The following is a 19,187-nucleotide window of genomic DNA, read 5'->3' on the forward strand; positions in this document are numbered from 1 at the left end:
ATCTAAGAAGGTTCGTTTAAGTTAGAGGGGATTCACTAAGCCCCATTTTTTTTAATCCCAAGCTTACCAAACATGAGCTTAAGGTCTTAACTAAGCCAATCCCTATTAAGAAGGTAAAACAAACGGGCCCTAAGAGTTCACTTAGCTGTTGTTGTTAGATTGTATTCTTTTCTTTGTTTGGGTCTGAATATGCATATATAGAAAGCCCAAAGGCAAGGGACAGGCCCAAACGCGGGAACGAACCCCAAACATAGGACAACCTCACTATGCTAGATAAAGGGCATATAGGGAGAGTTCCATCTTAGAGTTCAGACAATAAAGAAAAAGGCGAATGACATTTTTAGTCTTTGTATTTTCACCAAATTTCTAATTTGGTCCTGTACTTTTATTATTGGTAATTTTGGTCATATATTTTCTATATGATATCAATTAAATTCAAATATTTATTATTGTTTAAATTATTGACGGAAAATTCGACGTGGAAGCACATGTTTTGCACATGAATGTCATTTCAAATATTTTAGTCCACCTAAATGTTTATTTAAACTCATATTCGTCATTTAATATATTCAATGACGTGAAAAATTATTATTTTTCCTTACTAATTGCATATAAGGGTGGATATGAGTTTATATACCAGGTGGAAAAAGATGTTTGAAATGTCACTCACGTACAATGCACGACAAAATTTTCATCATTAATTTAAACGTAGTTAACTATTTAAACTTAATTATTATCGTATTAAAAATACATAATAAAACTGTCAAAAAAAAAAAAAAAGGACCAAAGCAAAAATTTCATAAAAATACAGAGATCAAAAATGTCATTTGGCAAAAAAAAAAAAAACAAAGAGGCCCATCTAATTTATCACGTCAGCTTTTGGTAGCAAATGATGTGCGGTGTGAGATCATCATGAATTCTTTCGTGTTCAAAATCAATGTCACGACTATATACAATGTCTTGCAAAGTTGCAAGTTGCAACGTCGATTTTGGAACACGTCGCCATTAATTTTTTTTGTTTTTTAATTCATTAGTCATTACTAAGAAAATTTTAAAAGTTGAGGATTAATTCATCACGAAAATTTAAAATTCAGACCTCATCTTTAGAAGGAAGTTGGTGCATAAATTTTAAAGTTGAGGATTAATTCATCAAGAAAATTAAAATTTCAGATCTCATCTTTAGAAGGAAGTTGGTGCATAAATTTTAAAGTTGAGGATTAATTCATCACGAAAAGTTAAAATTCAGACCTCATCTTTAAATGTAATATAATGGGTTAAATACAAAAATGGTCCACAAATTTTACAGTGAATCTCAATTTGGTATATTAATTATAAAAAGTGTCAATATGGTCCACAAATTTTTCAATTTGTATCAAAGTAGTACAAACACTAACTTTCATCCAAAAATTAACGGAATTGGTCACATAAAAATGTGATGAACGGACTAAAATACCTCCGAAAATGTGGTCACTTATTATACACATGATCACTTTTTGTTAAATTTTTCAATAGAAGTTAACGTTTGTACTGCTTTGATACAACTTGAAAAGTTCGTGGATCAAACTGACACTTTTTATAGTTAATAAACTAAATTGAGATTTACTGTAAAATTTATGAACCATTTTTGTATTTAACTCTAACATAATTAACATTGAATCAGCGCTGCTTGCCCGTTGCCAACTTGCCACCAACGCGTAGAAAGAGTTTAGGCCCAGAATTGTACGTATATAAATATGATTGTTGAAGCCAAGAATTTGTCCTTTTCAAAGAAGACAAGTACTAAGGGGTTTATTTTTAAAAACAGTGGTTTGGGCAGTGCGGGCACACAGCCAGATCAACTGAACATGGATCATTAAAAGCTGTGAGAGAAAGGCATCTTGACAAGTAAGGCTGAAATTCTTGAGGAGGTTTGTCGCATTAAAATTCTTAGAGGTTGATCTACAAAATTGTATTGGAAAGATGAAAGATTGAAAGGCTTTTGATTGTCCACGATTCTCTCTTACAAATTTTGCAAAAAGATGTAAGGCTGGAAAGTTAACTATGTATTACCATCTTAATTATATAACACTTTAAAATAAGAAGTTTAACATATTCAATACGAGCTTAAATAGGAAATAATGTTAAAACTTCTTAACATATTAAGTAGTCCATCATTATTTAACATATTTATTTTGAATGTTCTATCGCTTACATTATGTATTCTTTTTGTATTAAAATACAAATACAAGGGCAAAGGAAGAAACCCCAAGATATTATATTGTGCAACCAAAAACCAACGTCAAACAAAACCCTAAAACACAACAACCCATCCCGAAAATGGACAGCTACCACAAGCATGCCCTGTTACGTACCAAACCAGTGTGGCTCAAGCCTGGTTCAAACCATAGACGCACGCCGGTGCTGACCATCATGTTGGATCACTTGCTAAGACCATCATTTTAGTGATTCTCTCCATGGACTCAACTCAGAAAAATTCCTCCTAATACAAATTAAAGATCAACATGCAGAATCATTAAAAAGTGTGAGAGAGATATCTTGATAAATAATTAAATTCTTTCAGATAAGGTTGAAATTTTTGAGAAGGCTTGACGCATTAAAACTCTTATTGATCTAAAAAATTGTATTATGATATTATATTTTGTATTCAAGAATACAATTATCTCAAAGTTAACCTAGAAGATTAACTTGGCCACGAAGTTACAAAATGAACTCAAGTCCCAAGACATATTAAAGCCTGGCACAAGAAGCCAAAGTTTCCTTACTTTGCTGCATTTGCAACATTTTTTTTTGGACTCAGATGAATATAACAACTCATTTACTCAAAGCCTCAAACTTTTGTCGTTTTCGAACCTTAGCAAATCAACAGTGCCGTATTCAACAAACAGTATTGTACCCAATTACAACTCCAAAGAAAGAGTTGTCACCCTTAAAACCCCAGATGCATGTTACATTATCCAACCCAAAACCAACCTCAAACACAACCCACCATGAAAATGGACAGCTACCATAACCACACTCTCTTACCAAACCAGTGTGGCTCAAGCCTAGTCCAAATCATAGACGCACCACTTCCTCTGGTGTGGTCCATCCTTCGCCAATTCGACAACCCTCAAGCCTACAAACAGTTCATAAAGAGCTGCACCATGCGTGCAGGGAATGGAGGCATAGGAAGCATTCGTGAAGTGATGGTCAGCTCTGGCTTGCCTGCTAAGACCAGCATGGAGAGGCTTGACAAGCTAGACGACGACATGCATGTCATGGATTTCAGCGTTGTTGGTGGAGAACACAGGCTTGCAAATTTTGGTTCTACCACTACAGTTGTTCCACTAGGTAGAAAGACTCTTGTGACTCAGTCATATGTGGTGGATGTTCCTGCTGGGAGTAGTAAAGAGGACACTTGTTTGTTTGCTAATACTATCATCGACTGCAACCTTAAGTCATTGGCTAGGGTTACGGAAAAGATGGCTGCTAATTAATTAGCTTAATTGGTAGGCTTAGTTATATATTAAGGGTTTTATAGAGTTGAGAGTTGAGAGAATCCGCAATTAAGATTTGGATTCTCTGCTTAGTTTTCATGTTTTTGTTGTTGCTATATATGTGTTGTTGTCACGCATGTGAAGTAGAAAATAAGACAAATGCTAACTACCTTTTCCTTTCCCCCTTTTCCTTATACCTTTTTTTTTCTCCTTTCTAATTTGCAACGTAATTTTATGATTATAACCATTCAGTTTTTTAATCATTATGTAAAAATTATGTATATAAAAAATTAATTAAATTAAAAATCATTTAAGCTTAGTTTGGGATTGCTGTGAGAAAACACAACTGTGAAGGAAAAGAGCTGTAAAATAAAGTCAGCTATGAAGTAAAGCAGTTGAGTGTTTGATAAACTATATTTTCAAAAGTGCTGTGAATACAAAAAGTAGTATGAAGGTGTTTGGTAAATTGTAATGTAAAACTGTTGTGGCTATTTATAATGACTAAAATGGACATGATGCTGAAAGTGTTTTTCACTTATTTGTTTGATAAAAATAAAATGTTTTTTTACATGTTTTTGAAATTTTTGGCTACAAATTTGTATTAGCATTAATTTTTTCAAAAAACAACATTATTAAATAAGTATGCCTATTATTTTTTTGGGTATATTATAATTTTTATCGTACAAATAAAATATCATAATTAATGTTCACAATATTAAATATAATTAACAATTGACCTATTTTTTAATTTAAGATGTGATTTTCAAAAATCAATGAAGGTATTATGGGTAAAATAAAATTTTCATTGTTGCTGTGATTCATTGCAGCTTTTAAAAACACCTACAAACCTGCTTTTTATTTTTACTGTGGGGAGTTGAGAATTGTGGGGCAAAGTACTTTTTCATTTTTTTACCAAACACCAAAACTGCTGTGGGTGATTGAAAATTGTCATCCACAGCAGCTTTTGGGTCCTCCACAGCAATTTCAAACGGGGCCTTAATCATTAAGTTATTATCAAATAAATAAATAATTTTTGTAACAATTAAATTTACTGTCTATTTATTCATTTTAGTAATGGTTAGAATCACTTGCATTACAATCTAATTCTCTATTATTCATGTTGGATGCTGATGTTCTAGGTTTGGGAAGGGTAGAGCTAGCTGTGCCCATGTAAATATTTGTTTCTCTTTGAGCTTCGACCGCCATTACACCAAAAAAAAAAAAAAAAACGAGAATGTTTGGGGCAACTTCTTTGTAAATATAGTGATAGAAAAGAAAGTCATAAAGCCCATATTATGATGGTCTTTTTGTTAATCTGTCCATCATTAAATTTAGGACCCGGATTCTTTCAACGTAGCTCTCCTTTGTGAGACCTTTCTTTTTCTGGTCTGAATATGCATATATAACAAGCCGAATGGCCCTGACAAAAAAAAAAAAAAGCCGAAAGGCAAAGGATAGGCCCTAAAAAAAGGAGAGGCCCAAAGGCAAAGGAGAGGCCTAAAAGCGGGTACAAGCCCAGGAAACAAGAGAGACGTTAATAATTCCACAGCGCGCAAAAGGAGTTGAGGCCAAGAAAAATATGCATATAGAAATGGCTCCTAAAGCAGATCAACTTGGAGGATCACTAAAAAGGGTGAGTAAAAAGGCATTTTAATAAATAACTTTCAGATAAGGTTGAAATTTTGAGGAGGCTTCTCCCTCTAGAACTCTTGTTGATCTACAATTTGTATTAGAAAGATGAGAGGCTGGTTTTAATTTTATTTTTTCTTAAATACATTAATTAAAAGTTTTTTTTTTTTGTTGGATTTGAGGAGAAAGGGGATTAAACTTAAGTAGAAAGTGACAGAGCAATTTCACGGCCTTTTTAACTGGGCTATTCAACAATTATCATTAATTAAAATTTAAATAATATTTAAATTTATATCTCAAATAATGTAATAGTATATATATTAGTATTTTATTTGTTCTAAATAAATGAGCTCCAAATATACGGTTTATAAATTATAAAACACTCTCAAACTGAATTTGAAATATCTTAACTGTACTTTTCAAAGTTATCTTGTACAAGAATTTTTTTGTTGGGTAATAACTCGTACAAGAAGTTGACCTGCAGAAAGATTAACTTAGCCGCGAGGGCACAAATTGAACTCAAGTCAGACATACTTAAAGCCTGGCACAAGAAGCCAAAGCTTCCTTAATTTTGTCGTTTTCGAACCTTATCAAATCAACAATGCCCCTATTTAATCAACAGTAGTGTGTACCCAATTACAAGTTACAACTGCAAAGAAAGAGTTGTCACTCACCCCTAAAACCCCAAGTACATTATCCAACCCAAAACCAACTTCAAACACAACCCATCATGAAAATGGACAGCTACCACAAGCATGCCCTGTTACAGTGTTACCAAACCAGTTTAATTTCCTAAGTTATCTTAGATTAGAGATTAGGAGTTCAAGCTCACCATAGTAGAATAGGTTTGGTTGTTTCAATAGAATGTTTGGGGCAAGTTCTTTGTGAATAAAGTGATAGAAAAGAAATTCATAAAGCCCATATAATTATGATCGTGTTTTTGTTAATCTGTCCATCATCGATATTAGGACACCCTGATTCTTTTAATTAGACTCTTGTTTGTTATATTCAGGGGCGAAAAAAAAAATAAAATAAAACTCTTGTTTGTTATGGTCTAGAGTCTAAAGGTTGTCCATTAAATGATCCGGCCTGTGAATCTCTCTATAACAAGCCCAAAGTTAAAGGACGGGCTCAAACGCAGTAAAAGCCCAATAAACAAGACCAGGCCGTACAAGTTAAAGGCCGTCTCCTTCATGTCTCCTTGCTTATTTTTACGACATCTGTCCATATCTAACACCTACATTAATTTCACACCGTTGTCTTGCAAAAATAATTAAAAATAATTATAATCAACCGCATGACCTCACGGCCCTATGACTTTAAAGCTTCAAGTGGATATCAAGTGGATCGTTCTCTTAGTAAGCCTTACCCGTTTGACACTACTTTTGAAATTATAAAAAATATTTTCAAATTAATAAAAGCACTTTTAATAGCGTTTGACAAAAATAATAGAAGTGATTCTGAGTTATAAAAGCATTTTTAAGGGATTTTTTGAGAAGCACCTGTCAGTTGATCCCTCAAAAAGCACTTTTCAAGTACTTTTGCATGAACAAATTAGAAGTTTTATAAAAATTTATATGTGCTTTTTAACATAAGCGCTTCGGATAAAATCGCTACTAAATAAAAGTGCTTCTAAGAAGCAGTGCCAAACGGGCTCATCATCCCACAAATTATTAGATTTGGTATCACCTATTTAGGTTATCCAATTCAATAATGATAGGGATTCTAAATTTATATCCCAAATTCAGATTCCAAATATACATGTTAGTGTTTTATTTATTTTAAAATTAATAATCATTTGGGTGGGCCATGTATGAATCAATAAAGTACAGACATATCATTTGAGATTCAAAATAGGAATACAAATTTGAGATCTATAGTACTGCTCCCAAAAAAGAAAATCAGCTTTAATCTCTTTAAAATAAAAATCCAACCCTCCCTCCTCCCTAATAGATCTCGTCGACCCCTTCCCCTTTCTTCGTCAATTAAAAATAATAGAAAGAAAAACACGGTTTAATACAAAAATTGTTCACGAATTTTACTGTGATTCTCAATTTGGTTCATTAACTATAAAAACTGTTAATTTGATCTACGAATTTCCCAAGTTATACCAAACCAGTACAAACGTTAGCTTAATTCCATAAAAAAAAAAAAAATTTAAGCCAAAATGTGATGAATGGACTGAAATACCCTTGAAAATGCAGTCATATGTCGTACACATGACTAGTTCTGTTAATTTTTTGGATGAAAGTTAATATTTGTACTGCTTTGGTACTGTTTAGAAAATTCGTGGATCAAATTAACATTTTTTATAGTTAATGAACTAAATTGAGAATCACAATAAAATTGGTAGACCATTTTTGTATTAAACCCGAAAAAATACATCATTCCCATCCTCTTATTCAACCCCTCAACTAAGCACCATGATAGATTGTTTTGTAAAATCTCTAAAGAAACTCAGATTGATTGCTCCGGAGTGAGGTTTGGGTTCCTTAAAAAAAGAGAACAGATGATAAACAAATGAGAGTGGCCGGGTTTTGAATCTTGGTTCAAATGGTTGGTTCTGAGATTGGACTAGCAGAGAGTGGGTTGTGGAGAGAGGATGAAGGGTCTTGGTGGGTTTTTGTTCGGTTGATTGGTGTCTTTGGATTTGTTTTCTTTTTTTCTTTTTTTCTTTTTCTGTTTTTAATTAAGAGTTAACAATGTTAAGATGGTGTTAAGTAAAGGTACAGATGTCAACATATGAGATAGGTGACCGAAAATGGATAGGTATTCTATTTATAGATAATGACATTTTAGTAAAGGGAGGGGAGACCGGAGATTTGAACTTGAATGGACTGTCATCCACGATACATGGGGTCCATAACAATGGACTCAACTCAAAAAAATTCCTCCAAATACAAATTAAAGATCAACATGCAGGATCATTAAAAAGTGTGAGAGAGATATTTTGATAAATAATTAATTTCTTTCAGATAAGATTGAAATTTTTGAGAAGGCTTGACGCATTAAAACTCTTATTGATCTACAAAATTGTATTATGATTATATTCTGTATTCATATATGAATACAATTATCTCAAAGTTAACCTAGAAGATTAATTAACTTGGCCACGAAGTTACAAAATGAACTCAAGTCCCAAGACATATTTTAGCCTGGCACAACTGCACAAGAAGCCAAAGTCTCCTTATTTTGATGAATAACAACTTTTTTTTTTGGACTGAGATGAATATAACAACTCAATTACTCGAAGCCTCAAACTTTTGTCGTTTTCGAACCTTAGCAAATCAACAGTGCCGTATTCAACAAACAGTGTTGATACCCTTAAAACCCCAGATGCATGTTACATTATCCAACCCAAAACCAACCTCAAACACAACCCACCATGAAAATGGACAGCTACCATAACCACACTCTCTTACCAAACCAGTGTGGCTCATCCCTAGTCCAAATCATAGACGCACCACTTCCTCTGGTGTGGTCCATCCTTCGCCAATTCGACAACCCTCAAGCCTACAAGCAGTTCATAACAAGCTGCACCATGCGTGCAGGGAATGAAGGCATAGGAAGCATTCGTGAAGTGATGGTCAGCTCTGGCTTGCCTGCCAAGACCAGCATTGAGAGGCTTGACAGGCTCGACGACGTCATGCATGTCATCGATTTTAGCATTGTGGGTGGGGAGCACAGGCTTGTGAATTACAGTTCAACAACCACAGTGCACATAGAAGAAGAAGAGAAAGGTAGAAAGAGTAGTACTGTTGTGATTCAGTCATATGTTGTGGATATTCCTGCTGGGAGTAGTGGGGAGGACACTTGTTTGTTTACTAATACTATCATAGGCTGCAACCTTAGGTCATTGGCTAGGGTTACGGAAAAGATGGCTGGTAATTAACTACTTAATTATCTTAATCTTTATTAAGGTTACGTTTTAATTTGTTTGAGATCGAGTTGACAGGTTTCTAGCTAGAAGCCTAGAACCTAACCCTGTTTAATTTGCGGTTGTTTTTGTTGTTGCTAATTTGCTATATATATGCTGTCCGTTGTTGACTTCTTGTTGCAATAAATATTTGATATCAAAGCAACTGTATACTAATTTTGGCAAAAAAAGGCTACTGTATACCAATTATGGCAAAAAAAAGCTACTGTATGCCAATTACGGAAAAAAAAGCTATTGTACGTATACCAATTTTGGCAAAAAAGCTAAATATTTGACATTATGTACTATTTTTAATTTCCAATGTTTGCTCAAAAAAAAAAAAAAGGGAAACCAAAGCCAAGGCGCTCTCCAGACTTTCTTTCAGCTTGTTTGACAGTGTTTTTAAAAAGCGTCAAAGCGCTTTTACGTGCATGGCAGTGGGAACACTCAATCTTTCACTGGACCAGAAAAGATCGACTAGCCTCAAACGTTTGGGATAGAAAGCATAATATTCATGTAAGTATACAACGTACTCTTTCTGGGCCACCAATGGAAGTTGTTTGGTCAGGTGGGATTCGTGGGACTTAACGAGCGGTAGTCTGCGTTTGGGTCTGGATTCTCATTAAAAAATTTGTATTTTGTGTTCATGTACAATTTCTCGTTTTAGACTCTTAATTATCTGGCTTTCTGTCTCCCAAAAAAAACTAAAAAAACACTCTTTTCTTGCCCAGTGAGAGTTTGGGTGTATGGCCATGGCCTTAGTCAGCAATAAGAGAGAGGAAAATAAAAGGTTTTTGGGCCCCTTAGTAGCAACTTGCCCTCACTTTCTTTTCTTTTTGATAAGAGAAATATATATATATAGTGGAGTGCTCTAAAGATAATTAGTTAGTAAGTTAATATAAAACTAATTATGTTTTTAAGCCCACCACATAACTAATCTTATAATCCGAATCGTTCATTATTTAGGTCATATTTCAAAGATTATCATTGTAAAAAATCAACTACATTAGAAATTATTTAGTTATCTAATTGTGATCAAATAAATAGACGATCACTATTTTCGATAAAAGTATATAAATAATTGTTATTATAATCAAATGGCTAAATGACTTCGATTTTAGAGATTTTTTATAGAGATGATCTTTAAATTATGGACTAAAAAATAGATAGTTCAGATTTTGAAATTACATTATACAGTGAGTCCAACATGGTAGTTAACTTCTTATTAATTAACTTACTAACCAGTTAGTTTTCGAGTATTCTTAATATATATATATTTTTTTAAAGAAGATCGAACCCTAACCTATCATATATAATTCCCTCACTACTGGGCTAACCCCAGGTTTAATAAGAGAAATAAATTTGAATTCTCTCCTCATATATACATGCCTTGCCTAAAAAAAAAAACCTTCAATTTCTAAAAAGTTCTCTTATTTTATTTAAGGTTTAATATTAAAATTCAAAGATACATTATAATTCTTGAATTTGAACTTCAAGAATTGTCAAGACAATTAGAAGGATCTAAACCCGAAATGAAATACATGAAGTTTCTTAGCATAAAGTACTGATCAATATCACACATTTATTACAAGAAGTCAAAAACAGCAGACAAATCAAATGGGGAGGGAAGAAATTAAACCCTTCAACTCTGAATTTATAGAAGCCTTAATTAAACCTGGAAGCTATTTAATTAATTAGCAGCCCTCTTTTCTGTAAGTTTAGCCAAAGACCTGAGATTGCAACCCACAATAGTATTAGCAAACAAACAAGTATCCTCCTTGCTACTCCCAGCTGGCACATCCACCACATACGACTGGGTCACAACAGTCTTTCTACCTTTCTGATCATCATCATCATCTCCTAAGTCTTTATGCACCGTAGTGGTAGAACTGTAATTTGCAAGCATGTGGTCCCCACCCACAATGCTGAAGTTCATGACGTACATGTCGTCATCGAGCTTGTTGAGCCTCTCCATGCTGGTGTTGGCGGGCAAGCCAGAGCTGACCTTCACCTCGCGTATGCTTCCCGTGCCCCCGGTCCCAGTGCGCATGGTGCAGCTCTTTATGAACTGCTTGTAGGCTTGAGGCTTGTCGAATTGGCGAATGATGGACCAAACCAGAGGGAGTGGCGCGTCTATGATTTGGACAAGGCTCGACCCACACTGGTTTGGCAACAGGGCTTGCTTGTGGTGGCTGTTCATCATATATATATGGGTAATGGCCAGATCGATGTTGTTGTTGTTGTTGTTGTTGTTGTTGTTAATAAGGTGGTGTTGATTGACCCAAAAAAAAAAAAAGGTGTTGATTTGCAAAAGTTGGCGCAAAAGGTTGAGGGTTGATGGGAATATATAGTGGTTGACTGGTTGTAGTTTTGGGTGCAGGGCCCAAAAGATGTCTTGGGACTTGATCAGTTTGATTCGATCTGTGGGTGGGCGGCTAAGTTAATGCTTGTCATTGGACTACCTCAGATTAACTTCACGTGACATGGATTATTTCACAAGAAATGGTTAAAGTAATAGACAAGTTGAAGATTCACCAAAAATAACAAAAATAGACACGTGAATTGAAGGATCACTGTTTTCAAGGTTATATTGTTGGGATTCACGTGGCTCCATACATATCATAAATGGAAGTGTGACCATAAATAGTCTCATATGATGATATGAATAACAAAACATACATTGTAAACAGAGATGCACAGCCTATTAAAGCATATGCAGTTGTAAGGTTGGTTTTAATTTTATTGCAATAAATTGAATTAAAAGTAAAAAAATGATTTATTATATTTGAGCTTATTTTAAATTAGGAATCAATAGTTTATTTTAGAGATAAAAAATATGAATTATGAAGTGAAATTCATTTCAATAAGTTGGCCACCATTTAAAAAAATATATATCTACAGTCTCTCTTATGTCGACACATGGACTGCATTATATTTTTTTTGTTTTTCATCTTAAATTTTTGAATTGAATTATTGAATAACCACTGCAATTAAAATTGTACTTCAGTTCAATAAATGCCAAAACAGTTCACAAAATTTAACAATTGAACTATTAAACAACCACTACGGATGCTCTTATAGTGACACTTTTTGAATACTTCAACCTAAATTCTTTCAAATTCGCGCATCTAAGAGACTTAATTGAGAAACTAAGTGAAAAATAATAAATTATATTAATTTTAATTATTATGTTACATCCATAGATTGAATGTATTATCCCTCACATTATGTCTCCTAAATAAGCACTTCTCAGTTCTCACTAATATATACTATTTCTATTATTTACAAGGTATGCTATTATATACAATAGTCATTAAATCCACATTTTACCCATTATTAATGGTAATTAATTATTAATTTAGTGAAATTTCTCTTTTAAATGTTAAAAAATATCCCATTTTAATATCACCTAGGGTGTAAACACATAAATTAGTGGATACGTGAGTAGTCCAGTTGAAAGGACCGTAGAATTTGCCTCGTCCAGTTGAAAGGACCGTAGAATTTGCCTCTGCATCAAGTTCGATTCCCCTTCCACCTAAATTTTCAAAAAAAAAAAAAAAATGACAGTGTAACACTAAAATATGATGTCTTATAATTGTTATTCTACTCATATATTAATAAGACAAACACAAAAAGGCGGCAAAAACTACCTAGTGGTGCTAAAATCCAACGTATCAGTATTTTGCAAGCAGGTTAGCTACGACTGTAGGTAGTACGTAGAGCTTCAACCTTTAATGCTTATCCATAAGTACTCACTTATTCCTACTCGATTTAAATACAAACTTGTGAGTTTTCCAATGAAGATTAATCAAACAATTAAGTGCAAATACACTAACGATTGATGCATACTTTTCTATTGTATATGCTAGTGGACTCTTTGTGCAGTTCCATATATCATGATAAACTACAAATCCCACATGGACTTCACATGACACACATGTATTTGTGACGAAAGAAAACTGTTAGAAAAACCTATCATGATATGATGCTGATCAGTCTGTGAGTTGCAGAAGAAGGATTATATATGGAGACTTCACTTGCATAATTAAAAGCTGTCGACACAGTATATAATACAAAACACACTAGGGGACACTTTTGCTTCATATATATCTATGTATGAATATAAAATATCTTTTGGCAGATGCAAATTAAAGTGCTTCAAATGCTGGAAGTTTTTCCGAACGTGGGACAAAAAATACGAGATTAGTACGAAATTTAAGTGAATAATGAATATTAGAACACTTTCTCATATCCTGCATTAATTTGAATCATATGTCAAAGAAGACCTACTAAATACTGATACCTTGTAGGCATTGGTTTCATGGTTTGCTTTCTGAATCTCACATGCTCACTTTGTTTGCTTTCTAAAACCTCTCATGTGGAGTTTAAAAAGCAAACAATGAAGTTCTTTTATAATATCCCTATTCCAAAATCCAAAATCTAGCATGGGCCTAAATCTAACGGAACACTCGTGGGCTAAATTCTTTAAAACATGGGCTACATGGCCGAGACTAGTCCATTGCCAGGCCCAACATCTCTTCATTTTTTATAGGCTTATTATGATTTTTGCCCCCTGAACTATGATCCCATTCCTAATGTGCCCCCTGACTTTTTAATTTTATCAATTTACCCCCTAACAGTTACAACGTTAGTCTAATGTGCCCCTTCTTCCAATTTCCGTCATGGGTTCCGTCTATTTTGCTGATGTGGCAGGGTAAATTGGTCATTTCGACCTCCCTGGACCATTCAGCATCCCAGCCTTTTCCACCTAGACAGCCCCCAAATGCCACATACCCACATGTGGGACCCACCCGCTGCCAGCTCAGCTCAGCTGGCCCTCTTTATCTCCTCAATCCCCATCTCTTTATCTCAGCTCGAGCTTACCTCTCTCCCTCATCAATTTTCTCTTCTCTTCAAAATGAGTCGAAGCAGCAGCCATCGAAGCTACCAGAGCAGGACGCACAACGAAGATGCTGATGGTGAATCATCACTGCGCTGCCACTGTGGATTGGTTGCACGAATATCCACCTCCTGGACAGATTTGAATCCAGGGAGGAGGTTTCATGGGTGTCCAAAGTGGAGTGGGGTGAGATTTATGGGTTGATTCTGGTTCATGGTTTATGTTTAATAATTTAGTTAGAGATAATAATGGTTGGGTTTGCAGAAAAACACGGGTTGTGGTTTTTTCGTGTGGCTGGATCCAAAGATGTGCGATCGTTCAAGGGATGTGATCAATGGGCTGCGGAGAAGGCTTAATGGTATTGAGGGTCCTAGAGTAATGGTTGAAAGAGAGAATGCTAGAGAAAAGCGCTTGTGGGTTGCCCTGGTTGTGTCCTGGGCAATTTTCTTGGCTATTATGCTATTAAGGGCATAAGTATGGAAAATATCCAACTGGGTTTGTAATGAAATTGACAATGTATGGTTGTCTCCTGGGGAATTTTGTTGGTTATTATGCTATTAAGGGTGTAAGAATTATTTATATCAATGCAGTAATTTACATTCCGTAATTTAACAGTTGACATCTCATATGGCAATTACTTAGCAGTCAAATGTTAATTGGAAATCAAATGCCAATTGGAAATCAAACTGCAGTTCAGATAGTTGACATCTCATATGGCAATTACTAAGCAGTCAAATGTCAATTGGAAATCAAATGCCAATTGGAAATCAAACTGCAGTTCAAATAGTTGACATCTCATATGGCAATTACTAAGCAGTCAAATGTCAATTGGAAATCAAATGCCAATTGGAAATCAAACTGCAGTTCAGATTACTTACTGAAATTGCAATGTATATATTATTTAGATTTTCTTTCCATATTATGCAATGAATTTGATTAGGAATGGTATGAAAACGACATGAATATGATAATGAATAGTATGAAAAACTAAGGTGAATTGGCATGGGTTTGGACAGTAAATTGACATGAATTAATGGTTGATCCTATTTGAAATAAATTGACATAGATTTTCTGTTAATATAAATGGACATGAATTTTGCAGTAATATGACATTATATATTGCAACCCCTGCATACCCTGCATACAATCATCCGAAAAGCAACACAAGCCTTCCAAGGTTCACAAAATGTGCCTAAAACCAAACATCCAAACATCTACACCTGCTTACAAAGTACACAAAACATGGCAATATGCAAGTTTTACAAAATGTGCCTAAAACCAACACAAGACATCCAAACATCTACACATGCTTACAAAGTACACAAAACATGGCAATATGCAAGTTTTACAAAATGAGCCTAAAACCAACATCATCTTGACAATTGTCTGCCACCCATATCAAAGTTCTCAAAAAATGACTGGTTGTCTTAACATCATCAATCCAACCATCCAAATGTGGCCCTCTGCAAGTTCAAACACTTCTCCCTGAATAGCTGGTTTGCAGTCTTGGGCTTCTTATTCTTGCCCTTCTTGGTGCCAGGTTGGGCTTGCTGAGGCTGGGGGTCTCCATAAGGTTGGGCTTGTTGTTGGGGGTCTCCACAAGATTGGGATGGCTGAGGCTGGGATGGACCTTGAGTGGCTTGCTGAGATGGACCTTCAAAGTTTTCATATTCATATGGACCCTCAAAGTTGTCCTGCTGAGATGGCCCTTCTTTTTGGACATTATTTGAAGGCCCTTCACCCTCCTGATGGCTCATATGTGATACACATCTTGCCTTCCTCAATGGATTTGTTCTCTTTGATGGTCCCTCTCCATTGTTTTGGGTCTGTCTATTGAACTACATGAAACATACAAAAAAAACAGCCAAAGTTAAATGCTAAAGTGTCAAGTAACAGGACAACAGTAAAGGGGCAAGTCCACTCACTGGTAGTTTGGTGGGCCTGCGTGCACTTCCATCTGTAGTGGTCCTTGCACTCTTAGCAGCCTGCATGTACACATGATAAAATGAGAACCAAAGCCCAACAATAGATTGCATATACATATGAAAAAATGAGAAGGCCATTATTTACCTGCTTTTTGCCCCGAGTCCCAACACTTGCTTTACAACTCCTAACATTATGCCCAATCTCTCCACAATTACCACACTTTGTGTGGAAGTTAAACTTTTGCAGCTTGTGAGCTTGACTTGGCCTTTTGGGGCTTTCATTTGGTGCTTTAACCCTTGACTTTTTAGGTCTACCTGGCTGCTTGTGGTAAAGTGGTGCTAGCATTGGGGCTTTTCCAGTATTTTTCCACTGATCACTACTTGGCATTGGCTCAATCAGCTCCCTGTAGGTTCTTATGTAAGCATCTTTCTTGTAACAATTGTCCACATACTCAAGGGGATCCCTATTGAAGTAGCTTATAGCTGAGCAAGCATGAACACATGGCAGCCCACTTAGGTCCCAAGCTTTACATGAACAAGTATGCTGGACCAAATCAACCACAAAGCTCCTGTTGCCACCATGCTGGATAACCTGGTATTTGTGCTTGTCTGCTGGTCTTGGAATGCACCACCTTGCCTCATCTCTAATGTCATTCAATTTCTTAACCACCCTAGGACCTACCTCATGATGCCACCTCTCAACACCTGCCCTTCTAGTGGCTGTTAACAACATCAAGTACATTCTAATCCTTTCCAACAAAGTCAGAATGGGCTTATCTCTAGCCTCCAATATAGCCATGTTGAAGGCCTCACAGTAGTTGTTAAGCATCTTGTCACACTTGAATTGGGTACTGTAATGAGAAAGAGCCCAATTCTTAGGATCCTTTTCATGCAACCACTTAAAAGCAGCCTCATCCAATTCAAGCATCTTCTTCATTTCAGCATCAAACCACTCCAGTGTGGTGGCCCTTGCTATTTTCTCCATTTGCTTCTTCAATGCCAAACCTTTGTGCTTTTGACTGAAATTAGCATATAAATGCTTAAGGCAATGTCTATGCTCTGACTCGGGGTACTGATCCTTGATGGCATCTATAAGTCCCTTCTGCTTGTCACTTAAAAATGCCCAATGATGCGAATTTTCAATGTGCAAGTCACCCCCCAGCAGCTCCAGAAACCAGTACCATGTCTCATAATTCTCCACCTCAACCACAGCATATGCTATTGGGTACATGCCATTGTTGGCATCTATCCCAACAGCACTTAGAATCTGTCCAGGATGAGGTCCTTTGATGTGACACCCATCCAGCCCAACTAGTTGCCTACATCCCTCTAAAAAACCTCTCTTCAAGGCACCAAGACAAATGTACACCCTCTGGAACCTAATAGCATCTTGCTCACCACCAGATGTCTTCAATATCACTGTGCTTCCCCTATTTCTCCTCAACAACTCAGCACAATAGTCCCACATTTGTCCATATTGTTGCATATATGTTCCCTCAAGTAACACAGTGGCCTTAGCCTTTGCTCTGTAGATCAATGAGGCTTGTGCATTTATCCCTGTCTCATTTAGGACCTGTTCCTTGAATGAATTCAGCTCCCATCTCGGGTTGTAAGCAAGTTGAGTCATATACCTCTTTGCAAGCCAATCTGCAGTGAGATGCTTGCTCACTGTTTCCTTATTGCAAACATGATTGCCCACCAAGGTCTTCACATACAACTCAGAACTACCATTCTGTAAGGATGCAAACACAACAAACCCACACTTCTTCTTACAAACTGCCCTTACTGCATTTTTATCATTTTTCACAAAATCAATTTGTCTACCACATTTCAGTGAGAACTCTTTAACAGCCCTTCTAAACAAATTAGCAGTGGCAAACTTGTCTCCCAACTTAAAATGAGGGTCCTTTAGGTCTACATCCTCATTGAATTCATGAAACTTGGGCAGTCTCCTCTTTGGTCTTTTAAGTGCAGTGCCCTGCTGAGGAAGATCTTCATCTGATGAGTTGTCTGGTGTCCTCACCTCATCATCAATTTCCTCATCCGAAACCACATTATCATCCAATTCAGCATTAGGGTCTCTGTCATCAGCAGTGGGGTCTATGTATCCCTCAAATAGCCTATCATCATCCCTCACTAGCCTAATCTCTTCATCACTAACCCCATAAAATTCATCCTCAAACAAAGGATCATCTGCATCATCTTCCTCATCATCTTCAGACTCACCCTCCTCAGCATTAGCATCTTCATCTTCAGACTCACCCTCCTCAGCATTATCATCTTCATCTTCAGGCTCACTCTCCTCAGCATTATAATCTTCAGACTCACCATCATCTGCATTATCATCTTCAGACTCACTTTCCACCTCAATCACATTCTCCCTTTCGCCATCAGCAGGTTCCACCACCCTCCTCTTAGTTTTTTTCACTGCAAGTATGTTTAATGAAATTTATTAGGTGTAAGTGTGTAACAACCCTTGGCAGCATGTAAGTGTGTAAGTGTGTAAGTGTGTAACAACCCTTGGCAGCATATATTAAGTTTTTTTCACTGCAAGTATGTTCCACCACCCTCCTCATTTATGCACTAAAAGACACGACACCAACCAATCCAAAACCATAAAGTTGCAACACCAGGTAAAAGACAAATAAATTGACATATTGAATGGTAGATAACAACCCCCAATTAAACCCCCAACCCACTATTACACAAGTACACGACACCACACCAACCATGGACCACATTCGTTGAAAATTGGGGTCTAAAGCAATAAACAATTCCTAACACTTCCAAAAGTTCAAAAAAGCTTTAAAATGCAAAGAATCTTGCACATGGCACACCACTCATCGATACACAATAAAACAAACCAAACAGTTCCAAAAGTTCCAAAAGTCGAAAACCCTAACAGTTCCAAAAGTTCAAAAAAACTTACTTTTGTCTGGCAAACGAATCTTCAGACCTCACTTGACCAAATCAGCTCAAAATCCCACAGAGAATCTCGGCTTCACTTCTGAAGAAAGGAGGCGATGGGCGATGCGATGATGGAACCCTAATTGCAGAGAATCTTCTGAAAACGGAGGGGATGCGATGAGTTGTTTGATGGAGATCGATCCAGTTGACCCAATAAGGCTGGGTCCCTACGTGAGCTGAGCTGGCAGCGGGTGGGTCCCACATGTGGGTATGTGGCATTTGGGGGCTGTCTAGGTGGAAAAGGCTGGGCTGCTGAATGGTCCAGGGAGGTCGAAATGACCAATTTACCCTGCCACATCAGCAAAATAGACGGAACCCATGACGGAAATTGGAAGAAGGGGCACATTAGACTAACGTTGTAACTGTTAGGGGGT

The 19,187-nt window shown here is 36.2% G+C and overlaps 2 protein-coding genes, 1 long non-coding RNA gene and 2 pseudogenes across 3 annotated transcripts; 2 read left to right on the forward strand and 3 right to left on the reverse strand.

Annotated features, from left to right (window-relative positions):
• Nucleotides 1–2,942: 2,942 nt before the first annotated feature.
• On the forward strand, nt 2,943–3,476 carry LOC147296965 (abscisic acid receptor PYL12 pseudogene; annotated as a pseudogene).
• Nucleotides 3,477–8,445: 4,969 nt separating this feature from the next.
• On the forward strand, nt 8,446–8,997 carry LOC147296966 (abscisic acid receptor PYL12-like). The gene has a single exon (XM_086229399.1). The coding sequence runs from the start codon at nt 8,446–8,448 to the stop codon at nt 8,995–8,997; it is 552 nt and encodes a 183-aa protein (XP_086085525.1).
• Nucleotides 8,998–10,544: 1,547 nt separating this feature from the next.
• On the reverse strand, nt 10,545–11,263 carry LOC147296967 (abscisic acid receptor PYL12 pseudogene; annotated as a pseudogene).
• A 4,355-nt stretch (nt 11,264–15,618) lies between these two features.
• LOC147296968 (uncharacterized) lies at nt 15,619–16,130 on the reverse strand. The gene is made up of 3 exons (XR_015121641.1): nt 15,992–16,130; nt 15,847–15,906; nt 15,619–15,759 (listed from the first exon to the last, which is right to left on the reverse strand). It is a non-coding gene; the product is annotated as an uncharacterized LOC147296968 (long non-coding RNA).
• Nucleotides 16,131–16,159: 29 nt separating this feature from the next.
• Nucleotides 16,160–17,018, reverse strand: LOC147296969 (uncharacterized; the record flags this gene model as incomplete). The annotated part of the gene is made up of 1 exon (XM_086229880.1): nt 16,160–17,018. A coding segment is annotated over exon 1 (672 nt), but the record flags the coding sequence as incomplete, so codon positions are not given.
• Nucleotides 17,019–19,187: the final 2,169 nt, after the last annotated feature.

The sequence above is a fragment of the Dryas octopetala genome, chromosome 1 (genome assembly GCF_963921425.1).
Source record: "Dryas octopetala chromosome 1, drDryOcto1.1, whole genome shotgun sequence".
Classification (NCBI taxonomy): domain Eukaryota; kingdom Viridiplantae; phylum Streptophyta; class Magnoliopsida; order Rosales; family Rosaceae; genus Dryas; species Dryas octopetala.

Coding starts and splice junctions, on each gene's coding strand:
- LOC147296966 (XM_086229399.1), top strand. CDS start 8,446: ATGTTACATTATCCAACCCAAAACCAACCTCAAACACAACCCACCATG.